At 41.3% G+C, this 19896-nt stretch overlaps 1 protein-coding gene across 1 annotated transcript in view; it reads right to left on the reverse strand.

Annotated features, from left to right (window-relative positions):
• Positions 1-19896, reverse strand: part of Cntnap2 (contactin associated protein 2) — a 1948854-nt gene that overhangs the window by 211258 nt on the left and 1717700 nt on the right. The window contains exon 17 of the mRNA XM_074061335.1: positions 12396-12614. Within this exon, the coding sequence (XP_073917436.1) occupies positions 12396-12614 (219 nt within the window). The remainder of the gene's footprint in view (positions 1-12395; positions 12615-19896) is intronic.

Consider the following 19896-nt stretch of genomic DNA (forward strand, 5'->3'; position numbering starts at 1 on the left):
AGACTTCATATGAATCTGCAGATATCAGTCCAAGGTCAAGGCTGAATTAGTGGAGTTGGGAGTAATCAGCACAGATCTGATGACCAACTCTCATGGATGTATGGGTTTTGTACGGTTGAGAAGTTAGAAGAAAAAACCAGAATCTTGGGGATTGAAAAGAAGGTGGGGGGGTTAGCAGAGAGAATGAGAGAAAAGAATGCTTTGGGGTCAGGATTTACAGGAGTATGAGGTTATAAATATTAAGTTATAATATTTATACAAGGGAAAAGAATGAAATAAGACAACTGTCTTATTTGGCTATTGGATTCGGTTATTTTAGAGATGGACAATGTAGTAATAATTTACTTCCTAAAGAGGGATAGTGAGAGAATAGATTTAGCTGATTTAGATATACCATTGGTTTAAGAATTAAAAAGAGAAAAGAGTAAACACAAACAAGGAACTACTTGAATAAACAATAATCCAACATTTTCTAGAATATGGCTGCCCCAGCCTGAGTAGAAGTAAGGGACTTTGAAGTTGTGTATTATGGAGGGGGGTGAGGGACACTTGGTGTGGGGACAAGAAAGGGTTGAGACAGATGGCAACAACTGCCATTCCAGGTCCCGAGACAGGAGTTTTATCTATACCCTTACTTTTTTGGAGGAGCACACTTCTGACCCTGAGCTCTTGTTTCTGCCCAGAGGTGGACAATAGTAGAGAAGGCGTTTGGTAATCTCAAGGGAATGAACCTGAGCTCACAAGGAAACATGGTCACTCCTATGAGGACAGGAAGTGCTATGAGAGAAGAGCAACACTCAGCATCACCTGTACCAGCAGAGAATCATATCATTGCCATAACAGACGTCTTAATTACGGTGCAGATGTGAAGAAGCAGTAAAGCAAAATTAGCATAATGATACCTTCATGATACTGGAAACATGGATGATGACAAACTATTATGAATAAGGACTGGTGGGGTGTACAGAAATGAAAAACATTGTAATTACTGAAATAATTTCCTGGAGAGGTTGAATAGCAAAAGAGAGACAGAGCTGACGAGTGTTTTAGTGGGTTGGAATATTGAGTCAAAAACTCTCCCTGAAGGCAACAGAAAAGGGGTGAGATTAAAAAAATGAGAGAATTATGGTGCGTAAAAAATGGAAGAGTCAACATCTGTATAACAACAGCCTTATAAAAAGAGAAAAGAGTAAACACAAATAAGGAACTACTTGAATAAACAATAATCCGAAATTTTCTAGAAGAAGCAATGTTGGACTTTTGATTCAGTGACCCAAAAAGTCCTAAATGGTATAGATTAAAAAAAAAAAAAAACACCAAAAAACAAACCCAAACAATACCCACAGCTGTAAGCCATGGATCTTAACCTGAGATCCATGACCACAGGGCTGCTAATGCAGCACTCAGAATTTCTGGGAAGGTGGGTGGGGAACCTTACATTTTTACATTCACTAACTTGTAAAAGAAATTTAGCATTTTCTATCAATTAGAAATGCAGGGAAAACCTCAGTGACATTATTATTGACATTATGAAGGTATTAGAGATACTGTTGCCAATGGATATAAAAGGTATTTTCATATTCCATTACAACTGTGTCTTTAAAAATATCATTTATGAAGATGATTAATTTGATATTCTGGTAGCTATTGGACTTGACACTAGGTCTTATTACTTTAAGCACCTAATACTAACAAACACATATGATTACTGTATCACAAATTTGACATCTTTAACATTTCAATAATTTTATTTCAATTATATTTGCTTTATTTTGTAATTTTGCATATTTTGTTTTATTCATACAAAACATTATTCTAGAAAGAGATATAGGCCTCTCCAGGTTGCCATGACCCCAAGAGGGCTACAAACTCCTGTATTCTAGTGACATCAAGAAACATGAAAGAAAAAAGAAGTCTCTAAAGAACTGGAATAAAATGTGACCTATGTCAAAATTCTCAGTAGCAATACTGGTCATAAAAGATAACCAACTACTGTCTTCAGGTCGTTGATTCAAATATGGGAGCTGGTGAAGACGTGTAGGCAGCAAGTTCTCAGAAGGATTTACCTGTGAAGTTTTCCATTTATTTACTTATTCATTTATTTACTTATTCATTTATTTCCTTTAGGCAGTGCTGGGCATCAAACCAAGTAAAAAGAGAAATAAATACAAGAGGACATAAGAAGATTTGGGAAATAAGAGTCAGTGAAAAGAGAGACTTAAATACTATTTTTTTTTGTTTTGTTTTGCAGTACTGGAGATTGAACCCAGGAAATCTGCATGCTAGGTAGGCACTCTACCTCTTGAGCCATGCCCCCAGCCCAAAATACTAGTGTTTTTACATAAGCAGTTGTGAATCATTGTACTCATAATAGTCTACACTTAAAACTATAGATGGCATTGACCTGCCAGTAGTGTGGTAGGGAAGGAGTCAGTGTGTGTTTGGGCTCCCATTTTATTCAGAAGAACAACACGCATGCTGATACATCTTAGTGGATGATAGGGGAAAAAAGCTTAAGTATGAGCTGGGTATGGTAGTGCACCCTGTAATCCCAGCACTAGGGAGGTTGAGGCAGGAGGATTGCAAGTATGAGGTCAGTCTGGGATACACAATGAGTTTGAGGACAACTTGGGCTACATAGTAAGATCCTGTTTCAAAACAAACCCCCAAAATGCATAAGCACGACTCTTAATACTTTAGGGAGGCATCACTGCTAGAGAAATGAAAGTAGAAATTTCAACTTCCAAATCAGTAGGGTAATATTCAATTCATTAATGGAAAGTAGAGTGGGGTGGAGAGTGTGCAAACAAACAAAACATGGTAAATAAAAACACAAGTAATGCAAAAATGCAGAAGTACATCCTAATATAATATAGAAAGACATTTTCAAATTGGATTTTTAAAAGATTCAGCAATTTGATAACTAAGAGACCCATTTAGACTAAAATACAGATGTTTGTCCAAAACTACCAGGAAAATATTAACAAGAAAGCTTATATGGCTGTTTCCAGAGTAGAACCAAAACTGAGATAAAAAGCATCGTACTGAAAATGATACACTGGTACAAGGAGCAAATAATCAAGAAGAACAAGCACACATCTAACTAGCAAATTACCTGGAGTTATAGAAAGCTGCCATCAGTAGAACTATTGATAGAAATTCGATGAACGGGGTTTGAGATTTGTGCTAGGAAGTGGGAGGTTCAAGAGCACCCCTTAGTGAAATCGGGCACACACATAATCTATGATTTGGTAATTCTCCTGGACATCGCCCCACACACATGAGAGACTCTCACTCAGGTGATGTGTAAATCCACTCACTGAAGGGTTATTTGTGGTAGCAGGGTTGGGGGGCATGTAATAAATGAGGTGTAGGATGTGTGCATGAAGGACCCCTGTGCACACAACACTCATAGGACTACACAGATAAATCCTCTTACACAACATAAGGTGGAGTGAAAAGAGTAAGAAAAACAGAATGAGATTTGTAGCACGATAGTTTACATAACCCATGGCACGCAAAAGGCAGTGCTAAGCATTTTCAAGAACACACACATATTTTGAACAGAGGGTGGAGTTAGAAGGCTGTACATAAAACACACTGAAGGGTGCCAGTAATAGTGAGAGGATGATGTGGAGCGAATGGTTAAAAGGAGAAAGGAGGAAAAAGAGTAAAGTAAAATTAAAACCAGTGGAACACTGATCAACGAGGCTCAAGAAAGGAGATGGAAGGAGGGAAGTTTTGATGGGAAACAATCCTGTTTGTCTGAAGGCAGGACTAACAAAAGCAGTGTCTTCTCTCTTCTTTCCTTAGTGCACCACAGGAGAAACTATGGGGCACCTACTCCAATATTTCTGTTACTGATCCTATTTTCTTTTCTGTTTTTGTTGTAATGGGATTTGAACTCAGGGCCTTGAGCTTGCTAGGCAGGCACTCTATTACTTGAGCCACACCTCCAGTTCTTTTTGCTTTAGTTATTTTTGACGAGGGTTTTCGTTTTTGCCTGAGCTGGCCTGGATTGCGATCTTCCTACTTATGCTTCCTGGCTAGCTGGGATCACAGTTATCTATCACTATGCCCAGTTTATTGATTGAGATGGATCTTACTAACATTTTTCTTTTCCTGCTCTCAAATTGTGATTCTTCCCATCTCTGCCTCTCAGTAGCTGGGATTACAGATGTGAACACCATGTGCAGCCCTATAATCCTTTTCTACTTGACAGCTGCCATTTATTATCATGAGTTGAGTTGCTAAGTCCTTACTGAAAGAATTAAAAAAAAAACCCTGCATCATTAATGATTTGCTAAACTTGTTGAAATCTTTTCCCATATTAACAAAATCGATCCCTTTATATTAAATGCCTTCTCTGGGTCAGATCATTGCTGTTGCTGTCAGACAACTGCCTGGAAGAGCGGAGTCCCTGAAGCATTTTCTCTGTAGCATGTGAGCTACTTTACACTGAAGGTGACTTGAAGGTGAACCTCATACCAGGTTAAAAATATTTCTGTAACAATTTCTATCCACATAATCTCAGGCCTAGAAATGAGTAGCTCAGCACCTGTGGTAACAGGTAGTCACAGTTTACCTTCTGGTTGAGGCTCAGAAGTTCAAAGAACACTATCAATTTGATTGTGTTAGGACCACATGAAAAAAAGAGTAAAAATCATTTCATATGTTAAAATTCTAACTGGAAAACAGAGCTTGAGTTGTAAAAGTTAATGAGTTTTGATCACTAATGCACATGTGAACTGTTGGTAGAGACGGGCTGTCCCTGTCTGCAGCAGCTGGTTAGGGACTTCTGTAGAGAAGAGGGCAGCTGATGCAGGTCACAGCCTGACAGAGCTCTGTGAAGGGTGAACAGGACAAGAAAGGAATCAGAGTGTCAGAACCTCGTGGTGAACAGCTGTGACGTATAAGGAATATTCCATGGAGGAACTTCTGCAATTCATTTGCATTTTTGCTTTGCATTGAGTTTATTGACAATTTTATTTTCTTACCAGATTTTATCTAGCACATCATTTTATGTTTTCTCTTGCAGCAATGGTCTAACCATGACATCATTCCCTGTCTCTATCTGGGAGTGAACCAGAGACCTGTCATCCAGGTTTGAGGCAGAGGCTAAGCATTAAGGTCTCAGCTACAGCCAAATAAGCAGGACCTCAATTTGATATCAAGGAGATTGAAAACTATATTCAAGGTCTAGACTGATCTGAGATGCTGTCTTTCTCAATATTCTTTCTCTGTGACTTTTTTTTTTTAGCTTCTGTCATGCTTGATTTCAGTCTGTGATACTTAGTGAAAAAGGTATTTCCAAAGATGGAAGTATCATCAGAATTTAAGAAAAGAGTTTGGAGAAAAATTATCTAGAAAAATATCTTCTTGAATTAGAAATGACATGATCTGGTTTTGAATATGAATATTAACTCAGAGAAGTAGCAAAAAATGCAATTCATGTTTCATTCATTCATACAAATATTCATTGGGAAACTACTGCCCAGTGCTTGCTTGGATCCTAGTACCTTAAGCTCTGCTGTCATGTAGCTTCCCTTCCCTTCCTTCTAGTAGGAAGACACAAAAACAAATCCCAAGTTCTCAGGAGAACTGAAAATGGTGAATGGCTGGCTGCATTAGGTGGTGTGGTCAGGAAGTTCTCCATAAGGAGGTAACAGAAGCGAGAAAAGAATGACAAGAAGAAGCCAGCCTCGCCAATGATGGAGCAGTATCTCAGGTAGTGAGAACACCCAGTGCAAAGCCTCCAAGGAAGGAATAAGTTTTGTATGTGCAAGCAGAGTCCCACAACCATGGAGACCAGTTAGGCACCAGTTGCAGTGGTCCAAGCAGGAAACAATGCGACTTTGATGAAGGTGGGACTTGTGGCAATATTGGGCAGTGACTGCAACTGTGGCACAGCCTAGAGGTAGAGTTCCATGACTTACTATTGGATGTTGAGGGAAAGAAAAGGAAGAGGGGAATCAAGACTAAGTCCAAATTTTGGACTTGAGCAAAAATGGGTGGATGGGGATGCAATTTACAGACAGGGGGAAGGTTGGTGGAGGAACAGGCTTGGGGTTGGCATGAAGATTCCTTCTGCAGTGTTTATGCTCAGAGTCCTTCAGATGTCCAAGTTGAGATGTCAGTTGGATAAGTGGATCTAGAGTTCCTAAGAAGAGTGAGGTCAGGAAATTTAAATTAAAGGGTCATTGGCGTATAAGGAGCAATGAAAGCCCTGGACATTGGGCTGGATGAGACCATCAGGACAATGGATAGATCAAGAAGAGAAGAAGGGTCTGTGTGGAAGAGAATGCAGGAGAGAGTAAAGTAGGGACCTGTGAGGTAGGAGGAAAAGCAGGAGTGTGTATATGCAGCCACAGAAGGGAAGGGAAGCAAGAATTTCCAGGAGGGCACATGGAATGCTGATGAGAGACATGGGAAGAAGATCTGAAGAATGTGATCCAGATTTGAGATGCTTCAATGATCTTTGTAAAGGCTTTATCGTTAGAGATGGAAAGAAAAGGAAGAAAGGTGGGGAGGAAGGAAGGGAGGGAGGGAGGAAAGAAGGGAGGGAGGAAGGGAGGAAGGGAGGAAGGGAGGCAGGGCATATTCCCATGTTATATAGACTCTTAAATGAGGTTTCTCATTTCCGATGAAGACAAGAGTGAGTTTTCATGAAACTCTCATGCTAATTCATACCTCTGTGCCTGACAGCGATCCTCTTGCCTGCCTTGATCTTTTCCCACCAGAGACCTCATAATCCACAGAATACCTGCCAGGGCTGACTTGTGCCTGGCTCGACCTCCACTTCCGATAAATTACGTTCTCCTACCATGGACTCCATAAGCAAGAGCAATGCTTCCCAGTGGGGGCACTGCTGTCATTTGGGGTGTGGCAATTTTGATTGGGATGGATTCTTCTGTGCATTGCTGGGAGCCAGCCAAATAGCTTATAGTTGAAAGTAGCACCCAACGTCACCACACTTTTCCAAATGCTCCTTGGACCACAGTGTCATCCCAGATGAGATGCCCTCACATAGACTGACCAAGATGACTTAAATATTCTCCTTCAGTTGACTGAATTTTAGACAGGTTTTCTTCCTGATCTGAGATCCCTGACATCTATTTTAAGAGCATTTACTTTAGAAAACTTGCACAGTAATTATTAATTCATTTTCTTATCCCCTTGAGATGTGAATCTTTTAAAAGGCCCTTGAGAAGAGTGTTACAACCTAGGGGTGTATTCCTGGGACCTGGCAGTCACTTCTTGAAATGTAAACATCAAAGGAGATAGAGCTCCATCTTCCAGTCTCTGTGGGAGGGTGGGACCTGATTTCCCCAGGCTGCCTTTGCTCCAAATTGTAAAAGTACCTCCTCTCAGGAAGATGAGCACATGAAGATTGAGTGAAGACAATTAGCAAACAGATATGAACTCTCCTGCTATAGCTCTTAAAAATTTTCCCATGTGTATTTTAACACAATGAAAAACAAAAACCAATCAACCAAACAAATAACTCTCCTGCTCTTGGTTGAAGTGGATTTGACTTTGGACTGAGCTCTGGTCTCTTTCCCCTGTTGCAATGGCCTTGGGTAAAAGTCTCCTGGCCTGTTCCTCTTTGCCAGGTAAACTCTGCTTTGACAAGATGAACAGCTAAGTGCTGGGTCTCTGGAATCAGACAGCTAGGGGTCAAATTCCTTCCTGTCTCTTACTAGGGGCATGACCTTGGGTGAGTGAACTAATCTTTAGCTTCAGTTTCTTACCTGTGAAAATAAAACAGGAAGTAGCAATAGTATTCCCTTCTTAGGGTTCTGGTGTGGATTGAATGACATAAAGCATATAATATACTTGGCCTTGAGGTATCATCCTAGACCTCTTTGATAGGACTCATGTTGCTATTGAGCCAGGCTTGCAGAGAATGGGAGCAAGTGCTTATTTTCTGTTACAACTCCTGTAATTTGGATTGTAGATTTTTTACTGAAAACTTTTCAGATAGGAGAAATGATCATTTTGTTCATCTACAGATTTGGGAACACTTCATGACTGGAATTCCAGTTTCTCCCCTTGCACATAAATGTTGACTTTCTCTTTGCTCTCTGAATTACTTAGCATTTCAGATGGTGCTGAAGTTATCCATCCATGATTTTTTTGGAACTTGGAGGGTTTAAGGAGCAGCTGACTAAACAAGCCATATTATTGAGTTGGAAGAAACTGGGCTCTTTTAAGAGTCTGCCAACCAAGCTTGGCTCAGAGAATGGTCCCCCACTCTAGTCTTCATTTACTTGTAAGTCCATTTAATAAATGTCAGCTCTTCCACAGACTCAGGTTGTTACCTAGGTGAGAAATGTCTCTGCTAGACAAACTGTCAGAGGAGGGAGGGGTACCTACAGAAGACAGTGGTTCTCCCACTGAGTCTCCCATTGGGCTTCTCACCCAACACAAAAGGACTGAAGGATTGAGGATGATTTTTTAACTCCTTTCTATATTCAGGGGCCAGAAGAGATGGCCCCTTCAACATCCAAAGAGATTTCAGAAACTGTCAGAGTCAAGTGGGCTGAACCTGGACATTTGTTATTAGTTAAGATGATTTCATCTTTCCCTCTCAAGGAACCACTTAGGACCAGGACATATCCTGAAGCTATCCGAAGCAGTCCGAGATCTTTGAACTCTGAACTCCTCCTTAAATGACAGTCATCAAGAGACACAGGCTCTGCCCTGTGTCTAGCTTGCTGTAAGCTGACTTGTTCCAATGTCTGCCCTGAAAAACTTGCCAGGCTCCTGGGCTGGGGACCCAACAGACACTGTCTTCTTCACAGGATGCCATTGAGGCCCCAGCTGCCAGGACTCTGGAGTCCCTGGTATATCTCTGTGCCAGAGGGCTTTGGCTCAGGCCAGCCTGGTGTTCACATGCTTAGATAATGACTACAAGCCTGTCTGCCGCTCTCTACCCCCTAAGAAAAATCCAGTCCATGGCTTCCATGGGTCCTGGGATCTAAGCACCTGGGCTGGCTGAGGTCCAGCTCACCATGTGGTATGTGTGCTTCTGTCAGGCCATCCAGGGAACTTGTCATATGCTAATTCCTCATTTTGGACCAAAAATGGAAAAAAAGTTTCCTACACCATTCAGACAAATACCAGTAACTGCTTTTTCCTTCTTGTGTCAGTTGTAATTTTTACATTTATTTGTTATTTTTCTACTAGATCAGAATTATAGCTGGAATCTTATTACTTCCAAATGATTTTGATTAGCCCTTTTTGGATGACAGCTTCTAGTTATATTTTAGATGTAAAGTGAGAATGATGTCTTCTCTGTTTTTTTCAGTTACTTTAGAAAAGGAGATAGGGGTCTGGCCTTGCTAACACAGGGAATGGTGAAGGCTGGCCCTTCCTGGAGGCCACTCTGTGTGCAAAGCCAAGAACTCCCTTCAGACTGGTGTGTCCTTAAGTTGTGTTGAAGCTCTTCCTTCTTTGGAACCTCTGTGGAACTCATGGGCATCTCTGCCCCATGTCTCAGCTGCTGGCAGTGAGCTGATGTGATGTTTTCTGATGGACTCTTGCCTGCTTTCTTGGCTGATGGGAGAAACCCCTGGGTCCTTGCTGGCTGCTCTGTAGCCACTGTGGTCAGTAAGTGAAGAACTTGAGAGAAATTTTTGCATGTGGGGTGAAGTTATCACATTGTAGGTTAGTATTTTGAGAAGGAAGAAATGAGTCAGTCGGAAGAGGTTTCTTTAGGAGAGAGTGAATATTAAGTGGGAGAGAAGAAAGAAAAGGGACTGAAAAGTAAAGGATATGAAGAAAAATAGGTCACATTTAATGAGTATTGTCTCTATGCTAAGTACTGAGTGCTTTGTATGGAATACCTTATTTAATTCCAAGATACACGAACTGTCTTTCAATTTAACTCAGACACATGAAGGGATTTGTCAGTGGTCTCCAAGTTGGCAAGTAATAGAGGGCATTCAAGGCCCATGTTGGTAGCCACATAACCCTGGGGAAAAGTTGGCCACTTGGCTACCCAGGTCTCATTCAACCATTACTGAGCTTATAATCATAAACGTCTAAAGATGGAAGAAATTTGGGAGAGTCACTACTCTAGCTTTTTTACTAGACAGGTGAGAAAATTGTTCAGAGAGAGAACTCTTTATTTGGTCAATAACAAACTTTCATTAGAGCTGAGCTGAGACCAATGACCCCAGTTGTCTGTATCCTTATTGAATGGTTTTGGGATAACTGGCTTTAGGACTTCAAAGCTGTTGAACTTGTCTTATTGTGGAAACAATGCTCCTCTCCACTTATCCTGGGGTAGACTTCTTCTGCCAAACAATATTTCTCAGCTTGGATAGACTAGTTTTTGTCAGGGAGATGTGCATCCTGCCCACTTCTAAGATAACAGGAAATTGGAAACTGGAACTTGAGACTTTCCTTTTTAGTATCAATAGAAAAGAAGTTGCTGACTCATCATTGTCAGTCTACTATCTAGAAACTTCTGTTTCCAAGGTCATCAATGATTTCACAGTTGCTAAATGTAAAGAATATTTTTCTAGATTTTTAAAAATTTATGGCTCTTGATATTATTTGCTACTATCTTGTTCATAAAATGCTCTTTTCCTGCTCCTAATTTTCTTTCATTTACTCCATTCTTCGTTTGCTCCATTTCTTCCTGAGATGTACTTTTTGTGTCTAGTCCTTAAATTTCACTGCTCTGTAGAATTCTGACTTCAGCTCTCTGTTTTCTTTTTTATAAGTTACTCTCTGGTAATTTTCCATTACTTCAAGGACCATAATAAATACTTCTCCTATCCCTTTTCATATTACAACCTCACTAGTCTCCCAAATTCTCCTAGACAACTATAGTAAGTAGGGAGAAATGGCTAAAACTGAATTTGGACTCTACATCCAGGGGTAAGGTCAGGAAAATGATCAATTGAGCCAAAGTCGCCTGTTATGATGAAAACCAAGCTGAATATGCCAAGCATGTTTGAGATTAGCAGAATTTAGTCTATGGCCATACCACCCTGAACACGCCCGATCTCATAAGCTAAGCAGGGTTGGGCCTGGTTAGTACTTGGATGGGAGATTAGCAGAATTTAGGAAGATATTTGTCAAAGGTAATTTGGGCAAGACATATTGATGAAGTGGAGTTTATTCATCATGACCACCAGGAATCAATGAACCCAATATTTAGCTAATATAAAACAATGTATAATTTTGTGACCTATCACTTGAGGGAAGGATTTGGAAAGGGCTGGTTTCTCATTGAGGTTGGGGAGTATTTTATTTCAAAACCTGTAACTCTTTCCCTGGTCCCTGGCTGATGTGACTTGTTAGCAAGTCATTCTCTCTTTCAAGGCTCACTGACTAGCATGTTGTTCTGTAGTCTGCTCCCATCACACAAAGGAGTAGATACTGAATCTACGTTGCCATTTTAATGTTCTTCAAGCATCCCAACATAACTATGAAAGGCACTGTGGAGACTGGCTCTCGTTAACATTAATTGACCCTTAGTGAGCCTCTACCACAAGGGAAGAGCTCAGGTGGCAGGTGTAATGAGTTGAATAGCAAACAGGTCACAACTAGTTTTGCTTGGTGGGAGACTGCCACAATTGACTGAATTGATCGATGAACCCTGGGAACCAGGGGGTGGGGTGGGGTGGCGGGGTGGGGTCCTTTTTATCCAATGAAGGAAAGATTTTTAATTTCCTAAAATATGAATTTTATTAGAACAAAAAATTCAGCTAGCCATGGAAACAGGTATTACTTTGAAATAATTTTGGGTTAATTCAGAATATGTCAATAGCAAAAATATTGATGAAGAAGATGACTGTGTGACTGGATCCAATTCTTTCAAAGGTTAGTTTTCAGCTGTGCTCAAATGTCTTTTCAGTGCTGAGCTCTTTCCCGTATAGAGGGATACTATGTCAGGCAAATCTGTATTTTTCTCTGCCTAGACTTGAGCATGGGCAGAGAAAGGAATGGATGTCTATTTATCATTTCAGGCAAATCTCAACTTAGCCCATTTCCTTCTTCTCACCCTCCTCCTATTTATCATTTCAAGCAAACTTGAGCTTAGTCCATCCATCTCCCTTCATTCTTCTCTTCTCCCTCTACTCCTTTCTTCCTTCTTTACAGTTATAAGTATGCTAAGTGAGCAAATAATTTTATATAGCTTTAAGACCTTAAACCAAAATATCAGAGAGCCCTGCGAGATGTCCCTACAGTCTGATTTTGTAGCAGAGAATCATAGGACTTGAGTTTTTCCCCCATTCCATTCTGTCTTAGAAATGATTAAGAGGCCTAGACATTTATTTTGGAAGGCTCTCTATGAAACCCTCCATAGACTCCTTTTTTACATTGTGAAGGTTCTTAAAGCAACAGAGGGAAGTCACGATTCCCTTCCCATTACTCACCAACAAACAGCTGACTGTAGAGTTCCAGGCGGGTGTGCCCTTCTGTTGGGGCCTTGCGGATCTGCTGGGGCAGCCGATCCACCTGTAGACTGGCTTGCTTGACATTTCTCTCTGCCATGACCCTGTGCCACTGGTCATCGTTGAGAGGGGAGGGTGACCTCACTACAATCTCCACGGGCCCATTTCCAACATCAAATGAAAAGGACACCTCTGTGGAAGCTGGAAGAACAGAAAGCATGAAAGATGTGTGAGTATATTTCTCTTAGATATCAAACACCAGTGAATTCTGGAGGAAAACAAAACAGGGAGAGAAAAATAGTCTAACCCAGGAATTTGCTGCAAAGGTCCATGGCAAAATCGTTGGAGAAAGGATAAACATCAGTCCATTACTCACCATTGCTAACCAAAGGGAGGAACATACATTTCTACTGGGAGTCTGTGTGCCAGGTAGTAACTGATTTCTCTATTTAATCTAAAGAAGCCTTCCAAGAAGTTACCATAATTGACTCATTCCAGATAAGGAAACTGAAGCCCAGAGAAGTTAAATTGACAGTGAGAAACACATATTGAGTATTTAGATTGAGTTAGTGCAGGCAGGATCCAAACCCGGGTTTGTCAGATTTCAGAGCTTTGACTGCATCTGGCTCTTCAGTAACTCTAAGGCAGTGACATTTGGTCATCTGGACAGATTTTGAAATGCCTGGGTCCAGAGATGTTGACTGAGTTAGTCTGGAGTGGGCACTAGTATTTCCAAACGTTCTCTAGGAGATGCTCCTGGGTGGCTAGAAGTGAGGACTACTGCTTTGGAGGAGGTTTTTTTTTTTTTGGTGAGGCTGGGGTTTGAACTGAACTGAGGACTCTGCTTACAAAGCAGGCGCTCTACTGCTTGAGCTACACCTCTAGTCCATTTTGCTCTAGTCACTATGGAGATGGGGGGGGGTCCCATAAACTACCTTCCTGGGCTGGCCTTCAACTGTGATCCAGCCTCCTGATCTCAGCCTTCCAAGTAGCTAGCATTACAGGCAAGAGCCACCGGCACCTGACCTGACCACAAAGTATTCTTGTGTTTACCCATCTCCTCCAAATTAACTCCTTTGTGCAGTAAATCACCTCCAACAATAGGCAAATGGGTTTGATAGTTGCTTGTTTCACATTTTAAGTTTCATGGGAAGTTCCTCAGTGTCGCCCAGTGCTTTATAAAACCTTTTTAAAAAACGTATATTTTTCTTGCAACTGGCAGGAGAGGTAACTTCCTGCCGAAGCAGCACGCACATCCTGACTTCCCTCAGGCTTGGTGAATTCTTTTCAACATTAAAGGCGTGGAACACTAGTGAATTTCCTGACTCTGCTTATAAAGATATTCAGCCCTCTATCCATCAATAAGTCTTCTGCCTAATCTCTAAGCAGTTTAATTAAATATCTGTCATTTTTTCCAGGGCTAATGGAAAATTCAGTTTCTTTGGGCTGGTACTATTTTGAGACGGTGTCGCAAGCAATCAAACTTGTAATTTAAAAACCACAGTGGGCCACGTTCACTCAGGACCTCCACTGTTCCCTGCCTCTGTGTCGGGCCCCACTGAAAGCGGCATTAACTTTATTGAGCTACAGGGATATTAAACACAGAACTCAATTTAATCAACCTAATTGTACCAAGGAATTTTGATCCTTCATGTCATTAGAGAGAGAACTTCAATTTTAACACCTGCGGTGATTCCAGACATACTCTAGTAAAAGATTTTATCCAAATTCGGACCCTCTGCCTCCAGAGGTCATCAGGACAGGACTGAACTTGCAGGCCCGTGACCTGCATCATGGTTTCCATGGAAGTGGAAATGCAGATTTCCATGGATCAGAAAATGCAGGTAGACCTGCAGACTGATGGAGCTTTCTCTGCAGTTCTGATACAATCAAGGGGGATTATGGCCTTGGCTTAGCATTAAGTCCGTGCTGTTCTTGTAGCTCTGCATCTCAGTAGGTGCACTTTTAAATGCAAGTTGCCAAAACAGCAGGAGAACACAGGCTCCTGAGCTAAGTAGGAGGGATCCTTTCGTTTTAAAGGCATGGCCTGACATCGAGGAAATAGAATTTAGGGGTAAATTGAGTTTAACCCTGAGGTTCAGCTGGAAGGGAGAAATGCTGCTGGTCTAATTTCCTCTGCTACTGTCCTTCTGCTATGATGGATCCTTGTCTGGGTCTTTTAACTGTCACCATTTGGAGAAATACTGAGCACTAGCAGTCACTCACTAGAAAATAGCCACACTTTTCTCTGTTTGTACAATGGACCCCAACCTCTTTCTCTTGGCTGAGGTGCTCTTTTCAGAAATATTTTTCTCTAAAGAAAGAATGTAAGTTGCCAGGACCCTGCTGTAGCTCAGAGCCTCTCGCCCCAAGGGGTGCAACAAGAGGGACTCGAGGTAAGGGCCAACCTGAGCAACTTCCTCCTCTTAGCAGTCTCCATTCTGGCTCTGCTGGAAAAGGATTCACAAACTCAGGACCTCCCTCTTCTCTTCCGTTTCTTCCTAAGGAAGGGGCTGCAAGGCAGGGTGTGAGAGGGAAGGGAAAGACTCCTTTTTCTCAGTCACTCAATGTCAGTTCCCTGACATCGCTAAGGGATGCCTTTGAGAAATCCTGTCTCCTAGGCAGACAGCCAATGTGTTTTAAAAGCTTCTGAAGTTCAGTTTGTGGCTGATTGCACTTGGTCTTCTGGGTGAGAGCAACTGACATTTTAAAAGAGATAATTATAGAGAGAGTCAGTGAGCGAGTAAAAGGGAGGCAGCATAAGAGACACCAGAGCCGATGACGGTGTCTTCACTTAATGTGAGTCTCCACTTGGAGCCTGAAGTCTTGCTTCGTTTCTGCCTGTAGAGAAGAAATTTCTTATATACTAAAAGTTTTCTTCCTTCCAGAAATAAATGTTTGAGAATTGGGTGTAAATAGCCTGGCTCACTGGAAAGAACACTGCAGCAACACAAATGGTTGCCTTTCTAAAGGTATTGGGAACAGGGACGGGTCTGAGATTTCACCCCACTTGCAAGCTAACCCCACTTGGAGCTGGTGGAGGACATGAGGCTCCTGGGTCAGAGACAAAGGACTTTCATACTCTAGCAGGTATCACAAGATTCATATTTATTTGAGCTTCCCTTGCCCTGTCCCTCGAGTCCCTGGGGGTGACATGGAGCAGCCTGGGAGGATGCTGCAGATGCAGTAAGTTTGCTTCACAACTGAGGAACCTTGAACTTAGATTCTCAGTCTTTTAAAGGAGATACTACCAAAACTCCTCAAATTTTGTCCTGGAGAGAGACATTGTTGTTATTATCTTGGTCAGGATACACATGACCCTCAGCTTTGGAAGAAGACACATTTCTGTTCTCTAAGGATGCCATACATCCTTAAAGAGGTGAGAGCGAAGCTGCCAATGCCTCCTGCTCAGAAGATAAGCAGAAATGGGAGAAACCATGGACAATCATCTCCACCAAATCAGTCAGTCCCCTCTTTTCTCTGGTGAGCTGACTTGACTTTGCTCAGGAATGGCAGTGGTGACAGAGTCTCATCCTTCTGGTTCATGAGTACAGGTTCCATCCCAGATCCTGAGGGTAAACCTGTGTCTCCCTAAGTCAAGCAAGGCCATTTCACACTTCTTGCCACAGCCCACATGTTCTTTCCTGGTCAAGGAGACATGGGTGGAGTCTTTTGGTGGCCTTTTGGGAATTTCTTAGCTCATAAGAGACACAGGATAATTTAGTCCCTTTTTTGCCCCTTGACCTTTGGTGGGAGACTGGTTTGTAATGCTGCTGGAACTATTTTATAAACATCAGGCATACTTAGGAGAATAGAAAGGGCAATGGGATGAACTAGGGTCCTTGGTGACATTGTTCAACTTTTGGATTAGTCACCTGAAGTCACCTACCTCAAGACTTCTTATATGAGATATTATTATGGTTTAAGCCATTTTTATTGTACCGTTTAAGAATCAGTACACATGAGTTCTACACTTAGTTTTCCCTTTTCATTTTCCTCGGTTTACTGGTGTTTGAAGTGAGACTATATCTATAGTTTTCCAAGATGTGATTGAAATTACTGAACTAGATTCCCTCTAAGGTCCTTTCAAATTGCAACATTCTATAGCCTAAGTTCCAAGAAATTGTAAGAGAAATAACAAATGAAATATAGCTAGTCTTCATGGTAGTTTTAGATATTGAATTATTATAGAGAGAAAAGAAAAAAACATTAAAAGGTAAGTGCACAAAGTAGCACACTGGCACGAGAAAACAGTATAGATGTCAGAAATGCTGCTGAATGAAGCTGGATCCTGCTTTCTGGGCGCCTTTACAATGAAGAGAATGAAACCATGGACAGCTCTTGCTACTGTCCCCCCTTGGTGAATCTAATTCCAGCAGGTGGCACTATGTACTGTCATTCTAAATCATGAGTTTCCTCAAAGAAATCACTGCAGGCTTGATGTACTGAGTGATAAATTTAACAACTGACCAGAGAGCAGACTTTTTGGCTCTGAGTGCTCCCAGCAGGTGAGGTAACATTTAGACATCAGACCCCGAGTGCCAGTTGGAGATAGCAGGACATCTTTGGCCACTCAACATGGAGAAAAGACAAGGAAAGGGGTCATAGTGAGTAAGCATGAAGAGCGGAACAGCTACCACTGGTGCAGTTTGGGCAGTGATTTCTTTCTTCTGTTCTAAGATGAAGTTTAAGAGATGGTGATTCCCAAAGGGCTCTTCTGTGCGAAACCTCACTTGACTCATTCAACAAAACTGACCATTGGCAGGATAGGTATCTCAGCTTCACTTTCCAGCGGGGAGTGCTTTGAATATTGTGATTCTTTTTTCTCGGAAAGATGTCAGAAGACAAAAGAATTTATATAACATGAGAGAGTCATGAGAAGAGACAGGAAGGCTGAAAATAAGTTCACTGTGGGAATCAGAGAGCTGAAGAGGAGAAAGAGATGAACGAGGATGTCTGTGCTCCTGCCTCAGGCTTCACATGCTTCTGGATGCCTTCCCTTCAGCATCCCAAGTAGCTAGGCTTATAGGCATGAGCCACTGGTGCCTGGCTTAATTTTGCTTTACCCATTCTTGTTGATTCCATGTCTTGGCTATTGTGAATAACGCTGTGATAAGCATGGGTGTGCAGGTGCCTCTATTGTATGCTGACTTTGATTCCTTCAGGTATAAACCCAAGGACAGAAGAGCAGAATCACACAGTAGTTCTGTTTTTAGCTTTTTGAGGAATCTCCACAGTGATTTCCATAGTAACTGCACTAATTTACATTCCCACTAACAGTGTATGAAGGTCCCCTCTCCCCCTTCTATATCCATACCAGGATTTGTTGTTACTCGTTTTCTTGGTGATAACCATTTTGACTGGGATGAGATGGAGTGTCAATTTAGTCTTGATTTGCATTTTCCTGATAGCTCAGGATATTGAACAGTTCTTTATGTATTTGTTGGCCAACACATTACTTGAAATAAATATTCCTAAATGCTGTTCCCAAACACTTGATGTTTGATGTTGGAGAACAACAACTTGCTCAGGATAAACTCATAAACTCAGTAGTGGAATCAGAGACAGACTTTCCTCCTTTTGGAACATCTCATGGTGTGTTTCACTCTATTTTTAGGAATAAGGAACTTAGATCATAATTACATTTCTCAGATTTTGACCTGCATAAAACAACTGCCAAAGGAATGTGTTTAAAATGAATATTCCTAGGCTCATTTGCAGAGAATCTAATTTGATAAGTTTGAGGTTGGAAGTCTCCACTTTGTTAGTGTCAGGTGACTGGTGCGGGTGGTCCTGGGATTCTACTTTAAGATATGCTAGGATTTCCAAGTTTCCTCCCATAATAAACTATAGGGGAATCTCTTGCTTCCTTGTCTTCAACAGAAAAATTTTCAAAACTGTGTGGGAAAGAATTTGACCTTGCCCCTCATAGAAGCAGAGAATAGAATAGTGCTTACTAGCAATGGAAAGATGTGGGAAGGATGGGTAGACGATGACTAATAATTAACGGGGCAAAATTAGACAGGAGGAATAGCTTGTAATGTTCTTCAGCACAGCAGGGTAACTATGGCTGACAACGACTACTTGAGTATTTCAAAATAGACAGTAGAGTGGACTTTAATATTCCCACACATAATGACTGAGGTGGCAGATATGTGTACTACTCTGATCTGATAATTGTGCATTATATATATGTATTGAAATGGTCACACTGTACCCCATAAATATGTATCACTACTATGTGTTAATTATTTTTTTAATTAAAAAACTTAAACTTGCCTCCAAGAGTTCTGGCCTTTGCCTGGGCTTTAGGAAGGTGCTATCTATGCCCTTGGAATGATCTTGCCTAGGAGGAGTTTGTTTGTCTTGGTACCTTGGGTCACACCAAATAGTGTAGCAATATGACTTGGAGTCTGGCCACAAATAATGTTTAGGATAGGGGCTGACCATGCCAGATAGATAAAAAATTCAGTGTAGGATAAATGCTCTGGGTTACATAATTTCACCCCCTGACAGGCTGGAAACTGAGTCATGGGACCCGTCTACCATTTTGACATAAAGAAGCCTCAGAAAAGATTCTGCAACAGACACTCGGGGACCTTTCTTGGTTGTCATTACCTCACACATATTGTCACAATCAGCTCTAGAGGAGAGCCTGATGCCACAGGGTGACTGGGTAACTGGGAGCTTGCCGTCGGTACTTTCTCTAGACTTTGCCCTCTGTGCCTTTTCCTCTTTCACCTGTGTACTTTCTCTGCAGTAACTGTAACCATGTGCACAGCAGCCATCAGTGCTTCTGGAGAATTATTGAAACTTGCTAGTGGTGTCAGAAGTGTGTGTAGTGTTAGAGGAACTGTGGTCTCTGTAATTTTGCAGTTGGTTGGAATTCAGCAAAATCAGAGATCTTCCAACACTTTGGTTTAGAAGTATGCTGTGAACCTGACGATGCTAAGACCTAAAGATTTCAGAGAATGGCATTCAACTGCCAAAGCATCCACACTGCCCAGACAAGGAAATTGAGGCTGTGAGAAGTGATAATTCAGTATGAAGCTTTTCTTGTCCTAACTATGTTGTGTTACCATTCATATTGTGAGACATAAAAAAACTTTTTTTCTTTTAGCAGAGTCTTGCTTTGTGAATGTAGAGATTTTTATCTCATTTTTCATACCAGAAAACTGAGTGTTAAGCACATCTGAAAATGAATCTGGCCAGGGAAAATTCATTAAAAATTTTTTTTTTAAATTCTTCAAGGAAATGTCCAAAGCTTAAGAATCAATGTTATTAACTCATTTGAAAATCTCTGGTATCTTGATAACCTCTTGAGTCTGAGAAATATTTCTCTTCATGCGTTTTGACCTTTAAGCTTTTTATTATGGTTAAAAAAATAACTTCACCCACAAAGGTTTCCACAGAGAAAAGGGAGCAAAAGGGAAGTCCTATTGGCCAGGCAAAGGCAGAGTGCCTCTTCAAAATGCAAAGCCTT

This window comes from Castor canadensis, chromosome 2 (genome assembly GCF_047511655.1).
Source record: "Castor canadensis chromosome 2, mCasCan1.hap1v2, whole genome shotgun sequence".
NCBI classification, from domain to species: Eukaryota; Metazoa; Chordata; class Mammalia; order Rodentia; family Castoridae; genus Castor; species Castor canadensis.